The sequence below is a fragment of the Mizuhopecten yessoensis genome, unplaced genomic scaffold (assembly GCF_002113885.1).
Source record: "Mizuhopecten yessoensis strain PY_sf001 unplaced genomic scaffold, ASM211388v2 scaffold7283, whole genome shotgun sequence".
Lineage (NCBI taxonomy): Eukaryota > Metazoa > Mollusca > Bivalvia > Pectinida > Pectinidae > Mizuhopecten > Mizuhopecten yessoensis.
Genome location: NW_018406970.1, coordinates 314,532 through 323,499, shown reverse-complemented (window position 1 = coordinate 323,499; position 8,968 = coordinate 314,532). Strand labels below are relative to the sequence as shown.

The window sequence follows — 8,968 nt, the reverse complement described above, 5'->3', positions numbered from 1 at the left end:
ATTAATGAAACTTTTCAATACATCACTTTTATGTTTATAATTTAACCAAAACCAAGTTTGGCACAACATAAATAATATTAAAATGTTATTGCTATACAAATTGAAAAAAACATGCATTTCATGTAGCTATAATTCTTTCGACTTTGGATATATTCCAGTTATACATTGTACGTTAGTTAAATTAAACTAAAATAAAAAGATTTAAGTTTTTTCCCCCTCTAAAACTAGAAAGTGTGCATACATCTGAAATATTTTTCATTAACATCATTTAACCTTCAATAACGCTTGTTTCTGAAGCCCCTTTGGTAAAGCCCTATGGCATATAGGATTAGAAAAATTACTGCTCAGTTTGTATATTTGATTGTCTACAGGACGGTAAATAAATCCTCCCAGCCATAGATGACAGTAATTGGCAACGAAAAACTTAATTAGACTTTTTCAATTATTTATACCGAGTTCTGCTCTGTAATTATCATAACGGTTCGATGATTGTGCGAGTTTGCTAATTTTAATTAATAAATGCATTGTCAGGAAAAACTGTTAAACGTTCGTTTCATAGACATGTTTACAATTACAATTATGATACGATATATAGGTAATAAAATGAATTTGATGAAAATGTTGTGCAGAGATCTGCATACTTATGTTATATGTATATAATCCCAATGACTTGGATACGCTATATAAGGTGACCAAGCCTTCTGGTGTGCTGTATATCAGGCATAGACACACCAGTGCTTTAGCTAATGACCCCCGCACACCCGAACAACCTGCCAGACGACGATCAACGATAGCATTATCTATAGTCACACCAGTCAACAATACAGAGGACCACGCTTCGTGGCTATCCACCATGTTACTCATAATTCGATAATGTATGGCCTCTACGGTGGTTTAAGTCATTCAACTTAATAAAGAAAGACTTTGAATGTTACTAATAAAAACTCAAACTGTGTTTACATTTTGAAATATAATGAAACGTTATAATTTTAACTGTTGGCAGCATTCGTTGATTTTACAGGTGTAACAATTATTTCGTTGGTAGGTTCTAATCATGAACAATGATAGATCCAGTTACATCGAAACTAGCTCTGAATTAGTCTCAATGTTTGATTGACACGCCTAATATTGAAGTTTTGTATTACGTTCGAATAGAACATTATAATATGACATGAGGTGTATGCAAGGTACGATCGTACCCTCGTTACTGTTGCTATCATAACTATCAATGGACGGATATTATTTGGAGCTGGAATTAGTTAGACTTCGTTCGATCAAAATGTCGGAAGGGACCTTTTCCCCCCGAATAAGATATGTGAGTGCCAATCAGTGAGTTGAGAATTAACATTACGTGAGAGATTTCAACAGAAGCGTATAATTTCTCAACGTGAGAAAGTACGAATAATTTGGGAACGAGAAACCGTAGGCAGTCAATATGGAATGTCAGAAGCACCGCGACTCCAAGGTGGTAATGATCTGTACTACGTGTAATAATGTGTTCGTGTGTCTGGAGTGTGCCACTAACGATCACAAAGGGCACACATTTGGAAAGTTTGACGAGGTTGGGAAAGACATTCGAAAAAAGTGCTCGAATTTCACCAATGTCATACGAGAATTACGTTCTGATTTGCAAAGTATTATCTACGCGAAGAAAGATCAATTAAGGTGTGCGAGAACCGCCGCTACTAAGATAAAGCAACAAAGAGATGCCATGCACAAAGCCATAGACGAAATATCTGTTTATGTGATGAACATATGCGAGAAGCAAAAGCTAAGAAACCTAGCCCTACTTAAAGAACACGAATCGGCTGTATCTGAACAGTTAGTTCAAGTTGAAGCCGAAGACGAAAAACTGAAACGAATTGTGACTTCCAAAAACGATATTGATCTTATACGTGGCTCTCAGAATCTGAAATCGTCCTACACGCGACGGAAATCTCGGCACATTCCAAAGCCTCTTGAGTTCTACACAGGGACAATGGACGCCAGTGTTTTGCAACAGATGCTGGGCTCTCTGGTAACCGATCCGGTAGACACTCTAATCGTCCCATGGCACGACATTCCTGCATCGGTGCGAACACACGAAAATGACGACATGTCTACAGTCCATTCAAAGTTTCCACCTATAGAACAAAACGGAGTTCATCACGAAAATGACAGAACTCCAAGTTCTCCCGTTTCCACTATTTCAATCAACAAAAAGAAAGCAATCGCGGTGTTATCCACCTTCAAGCATTCTGCCAGTATGGGGATCAGCTCTGTATGTACTGCTAATCCTGGTCATGCATGGGTGAAATGTGCAGGCCAGAACGAGATCCGGTTGACCGACAAAGCCGGTTACATCAAACGTATTCTCCGTTTTGGAACTTTGATTCGTGGACTAGCCGTCACTGCCGATATGAGGATTCTCGTCTGCTGCTTCGATGCACGCTGTGTGAAGAAGCTTTCACCTCCAAGTTACAAAGCGACTGCCACCTACAGCACAGGGAATCTGAAACCGAACTACGTTTGTTCAACGCTCAAAGGGGACTTCCTGCTCACCCTTGTAGATAGAATGCACCACGACGTCTCCCATGAAAGCCAGCGAATACTCGCCCGATACACGGAGTCAGGCAAAGAGGTCGCTCGCGCTCAATTCGATAAGTTCGGCGACAACCTCTTTGTTTTGCCTGGTCAGGTCAGACTAACAACCAATGGTAACGTAGTCGCCGTTGTAAATGAAACTAGTGAAGAATCCGCGCATCTTGTTCTTTTGGATGGCAGCTTTAAGCTAAAATTATGTTTCTTTGGTGATGGCCGTTCTATTCCCGGGGAAAAGAAACATAGTTTACATAGACGCCAAAAGAAATTTTACATCAATGATATTGACTTTGACTCTTTTGATAACATCGTGTTCGCCGAGTCCCACACCAGAACTGTCCAAATTCTTGACCCCTCTTGCCAGCTGCTGCAGGTTATTCTTCAGGAAATCCACATACCCTGGTCTGTCGGTCAGTATCCACAAAGAAATGAGTGTCTTGTAAGAAAAAACATATCACATTGATCGGTTGCGATGTAACCAGTAGGCTAATGTCTAAACACATTTGTCACAGCTTGAAATAAACAAATCTGATTAGAATAAATGTCATTAAAGTTATATTACGTATATACTAGCTAACACATTTCCATGTAAAGTGGTAATCTTTCAACAGGTCAAATAAATTAATCTCTATACCTTTTTAATCAATTTTCAATGTTTCAGCTGTGAGTGAGTTGGGTGATATATGGGTTGGTCTGGATGACGGGAGAGTAAAAGTACTAAAGTAGCAAGCAAGGTAAGATGATATTTCTTTTTTAATCAAATTTGTGTCCAAGTTGATTTCCCAAGTCATCCAAACCTCTATTAGAGACATGTTTTGCACATTTTTCTTGTTATATAAAAGTTTCACGTCAATATTTGACCTCTGACTTCTGATAACGTCTCCAGCATCAGTATACTATAATCTTACTGTTTGGTTGTAGGTGTCACTCATGCGGTATCGAACATAGTTATTCTTAAGTAACAATGGAAAAGATACAAGAGAATAGTTGGATCGGACTCGCCTACCTCAATGTAAGACAGTCGCTGTTACAGGAAAGTCAGTTTCGTTATGTGTTTGGATTAACAACGGTGTCTTGTGAAAAGTAAAGTGTAATTTTGGTATATATACTGTGTTAGTGTGAAGAGAAGAAGCGATATATTGCTACCTAGGTATAGATGACAAGGCAGAAACAAAAGAGGTGTTTGCTGAATCGTTCTTGATTCTGAATTGACAAACTCAGCCCATGGCGTTTGGAAGATGTGATGGCAAATTAGTAGGCAATGCCGTAGTAATTTTGTGAATTCAGAATATTTAAGTCTTAAGCAATTTTCAACATAGTCTTGTAATTAGAATTGACCCCAGGGTCTGCCCCACCCTTGCAGACTTAACCCTTGGGTCATAACTTTGAAATGGTTGAGATCCCCACCCAAAAACTATATATACAAATGCTGGGCAAAAAGAGACAAATGCAGTCACGATATTAGAATTGATCCTGGGGTTTGGCCACAACCCTAGGGACCTAGTTTCTGAGTCAAAGATTGGAAACAGTTGAGATCTCCACCCAATAACCATACATAAAATTGCTGGGCATGAAGAATCTAATACAGATATGCTACAAGGATTGGTCTTGGGGTCTGGCATATTCCCTTGATCTCATTCGGAGAATATTTTGCCATGATTGCTTTGGTATCCAGGTGAGCGATACAGGCCCTCTGGGCCTCTTGTTAATTGAACATTGTTATATTTCTGCTTTCCTCGGTTATCTTGTGTCAATTTCTATAATGCAAAATTATGTTAATGATATATTTATTGGTACGTGTATAAAATATGGATTTATTAATTCCACAAACTAACTGTTTTTTTAATTACAAGGTTTATATACAGTATATATATATAATCTGTTCATATCAGTCTTTTAAATACGATCATATAGCCAGCTGGTTATCAAAACACAAATCAACTTATTCATTCAATACTGTTCGTTAGTGGTGATATCCACGTGCAGTGTATATATATACGGTTTGTGGAGGATACTTAAATTGGACTAAACATTAATTGAATACCTTTATATCATTATATGATTCTAGCTAGTTGTCTGCCAAAATACAGAACGTCACCCCTTGGTATAAAAAGGTTTATACAGTCACGTGTAAAATTAATTGAATATGTTCGTTCTACATTTCATGTATTATTTTTTTTTTAAAACGAATTTTCATGAAGTAAATTGTAATGCTATTGAACAAACATTTTTCATCTTGAAAGGAAATTGTCTATTTTATTCTCTCTTTAACAATTTTTGAAGCATTTTTCGTTTGACAGTTTTCGAAATATTGAGAGTTATTAACCAGAAAATAATCTTGGAGGCGAATTCGTTCTCTACCAAAAATTGAAAGTAAAATTTAATCCCGAAACTATCTCCTGATATCTCAAAAACCGCATTACAGAAAATTATTTTAGTGTAAGGAGAGAAAGATAATCTTTATCTTTCTTCACGCACAATTTATTTTAACAGCGTCACAATTGAACTTAAGAAAATCCAGCAAGTCTGTGGAAATGATAACTAAAAGTAATAGATTGACAATTAAGAAAGTAAACAAAAACAAAATGTCAGTGAAAGTCGTGCCCAAGATACTGAATGACAACTAAGAAGTATGTTGTATACTGTTCTATATATTTATTTTTAACAGATTTAACAATAAACAAATGGTAACAGAAATATGTTAATGGTTTATAAAAAAAAAAGAAGCAATTTACAATCCTGCTGTTTTTGTTCATCCGTGTATGCCTAAAAATTAAAGTGTTATATTAATATGAAAATGAACAAGAATCTGATGAATGTTATTTTGCACTTAATGTAATTTTCTCCAAATTTTCAATGCATTTATAAAATGTTGATCTCTAAATCCATGTAATGGATTAGTACAGATTGGACCTAGGTTATTCTGTAGATGTATAACTAAGTTCATGTCTCATGTTTTTAGTTTTATAAGAAGTCATAGTGTGCTATTTAGTGTTTAGTATTATTATAGTCTAATTATGTCAAAAACTGTAATTATGAACTGAACACTTTTTACCGACGTCAAATATCACCAAGTCAAGTCAAGTTATTATTGTTTATTTGAGTGTCATATATCACAATTACACTTTATATATAAATAATATAAATATATTTATATATTATTTATCTATATCATTTTATAATAAATTAACATCGTGAGCTTTGTATGATCCATGTAAACAAAATTGTGTTTCTCCTTATAGTTAATTATGACATTTGTTATACGTGTAATAAAATTAGCAGTTATTAGTATGTATAAATATCGTACTTATCATTTGTATCGTCACATCTATAGCCTACCAGCTTGACAAGATTTAGAGCATGATATTCGTGTACTTAAATCCAACATGATTGTATCAACACCAGACCTTACAGTTCTCTGAATATCGCCTTTGTAGTATAACAATACAATGAGATAAAAATAGAACAAAAGAAAATTCAAAGGGCGGACAGCTTGTATAGCTTTAAACACGATCCTTGTGTTATCATTATTAATAGGCCAGTTTAAAAACTTACGTAATGTTTAAAAAGTTTAAGATGAAGAATTTAAGATGAAGTCATTACTATTTTGAAAACTAAGTTTTACACACATTTCTATATCATGATATATAGATACCTTAATCATGATATATATTTTTAGAAATTTTGACTATTTTTTATTAAGGCCAAGTTATGCTTCTGTCATGCAGCAGGCAATGTTAAAAAATTAGATGACTGAACACTGGCTGTAAATTTACCTTTATGTTGAAATATATTTATGTTTACTGTCCAAAATAGAACCCTGCAAACTCCAGAAACAGTATAAGTAAGGCATTTTACAAGTATATGCCTTGTATATATAACAGGGACCTGTTTTATCCGACAGCCCGTATATACTGAATGAATAGTTGATCACTGAAGCGAAAGATTAAGGATCCCACACCACCATATGAAATATACTACAGATTAAAAAAATAAAGTTATCGATAGTGATCGTTGAAAAAAACTGGGGCGAAGCTAGACCCGGATTCGAACACTGGATCTGTTATCATAAATACGGTCGCTCTAACCAAATGGTCTACGTGGTCAGCGGTAGCTCTTTTACAGTTCTAACGAAAACAAAATCAACGGGAGGTAGCTGTTTGCATGGGAAAAACCATCGGCAGGATTTTATAGATTTCTGCTCTGCTCTGGGTCAGGCATCCTTAAGACACGTTTCAATGTAATACAATTACTAAATTGTAATAGAGGTATTAAACATTCAACATTTAGGTGTATAAAATACTTCTTCGAAATCTAATTTAAATCACGATTGTCATTGGCAAGATAATGTTCACAGTAAAAGACAAATATGTAATGAATTATTACTGCTGATGTGAAAAAGCTGCACATTCGCCAGCCGAGATTTTCCGTTTAAAATTCAGGTAAAAAAGAAAGTCATTATACCATACTGTCACGTTATATTGTATCAGAAAGGTTCAATCCTTATCTATTTAATTTAGATATTGGAGTGATAAATATACCCCACGAAAGAAGTAATCGATAATTAATTAATCATTACCTATCTGATAATAATTCAATTTCTATTTTCGACAGTAATAGGGCAAGGTTTAAATGTCAAGCTGTTTCTTTTTGGGTTCGGCTATGTTTACAAATCAATGGAACTTAATTTAGTTCGTATATACACACACACTATTGTTACAGATTTTGATGAGCCTTAACAAATGAAAAGGTGTAAATGGTCATAAACTGTCATTACTCAAATGCACACACACGCGTACCTTTTAATGCATAGACAACATGCTATGATCTTACACCCAAGCATGGCTTAATTACACCTCACAATGTAAATGTCATTATGACCATATGTTTTACAACCGATACACACGCAAACAGTCTATAGTAAAGATAAGTAAAACAATGAAACAACAGTATCGTGTGATATGTCCTTTGTTGGTCTAGCAGGTGGAGCACAATCGTTTCATTCGGAGTGCCTTACCTCTACCATACTATCACACAGGTTATGCAGACAATTGATTGAGCTTGTTAGCTGGCAACTTACATAATACTTAATGATAAATGAAAAATTACAGTTTATTTTTAAATGTTATGTTTACTCTTATGAATGCCATTCACAGAACTGTTTGTGTGGAATTTGTTTCTGGAAAACCATTTTAACGCTGAAACAAACAGCATTGAAAATTTCCGGTTGATTTAAAAGTTTACTGTTAATTGCATGCATCTATAAATAGAAGTGAGTATCCCAAATGATAAATTGAAGCAGTGATATTGAAGCAGTTATTTGCCAGTTATAACTTAACTGCCACATTCCATGTTCAATCCCACCCCCCGAAAAGTTTGGAATAAAATGTTCCATGCGATAAATGATCAAAAAACTTCAATCAAAAATAATGTTTGTTATGAATTACAAACACAACCGGCACCTTTTCCATTTAGATATTAACAAATTTAACATATTCAGTTCGATCTTTAAAGCAATGCAATCTGCAAAAAAAAGAAATGTATACAAAATAAAAATAAAATAAAAAATGAAAAAAAACGAGATAAAAATAATAACTTATTACAGTAGCTAGTATTTGATAAATTTGATAAACAGAGCTCTCCTTGTACAATTGTCATTTGTTAATGAAAGACATCTTTTAACAGTCTGTTGTATAATTATGATACTAGTGTAACATTATTGATATGATTTATTTAATAATGATTATAAATTAGACTAAATCAAGCATTGATCGCCAATTTTACACTGAACACGTATATTGGTACATAATTATGATAATAGTGCAATGCATTGTATTATTGATACAAGTTAAAATAACGATTACATTGTATAATACAATATACTGCAATTACCAAACATTTTATTTTTGTAATTTAACAATAGACACGTATACACTCATAATAGATGTTCCTGATAAAGTTCGTTTGTCTTATATTAATATTAATATTATAATTGAATATAATAAATAACATAAATAATGTAAAAACTTGGGTTTGTAAGATTTTGATCATCAAAATGTTTAAATGATTTTTGATGTCAGTTTTTATATTTTGGAAATGCTAATTCTTAATCTGAACAAGCATGAAACTGTGTTATGAAATAATAACCGCTGGAAAAACGAAGACAACTTTGAAATTTTGTTTGAAGATGCTGAAAGCCAAACCAAGTAAATATTATACTTCATCATATGGATATTTTACGACTCATACATGGTACTTTAGGTCAAGCGAATGGAAACAAATCATGTCTTAAGTTCTCTACCACCACGTACATAGTCTGATTATTTTTCAGTTCAAAATTGTACCAAGATAATGACATTAGACAAACTAATTTATCTGCCTTACTGGT

At 34.0% G+C, this 8,968-nt stretch overlaps 1 protein-coding gene across 1 annotated transcript; it reads left to right on the top strand.

The window, feature by feature from the left end:
- The first annotated feature begins 1,225 nt into the window (after window positions 1-1,225).
- Window positions 1,226-3,949, top strand: LOC110453424. The gene is made up of 3 exons (XM_021502366.1): window positions 1,226-2,990; window positions 3,242-3,314; window positions 3,502-3,949. Exons 1-2 carry the CDS (start codon window positions 1,436-1,438, stop codon window positions 3,304-3,306), a joined length of 1,620 nt encoding a protein of 539 aa, XP_021358041.1. The 5' UTR covers window positions 1,226-1,435; the 3' UTR covers window positions 3,307-3,314; window positions 3,502-3,949.
- Window positions 3,950-8,968: the final 5,019 nt, after the last annotated feature.

What these genes read in the sequence shown, in the direction of transcription:
- LOC110453424 (XM_021502366.1), top strand. Translation starts at nt 1,436, where the DNA reads ATGGAATGTCAGAAGCACCGCGACTCCAAGGTGGTAATGATCTGTACT. An exon ending in CCACATACCCTGGTCTGTCG is followed by an intron (nt 2,991 to 3,241) that starts GTCAGTATCCAC and finishes TCAATGTTTCAG; the next exon opens with CTGTGAGTGAGTTGGGTGAT.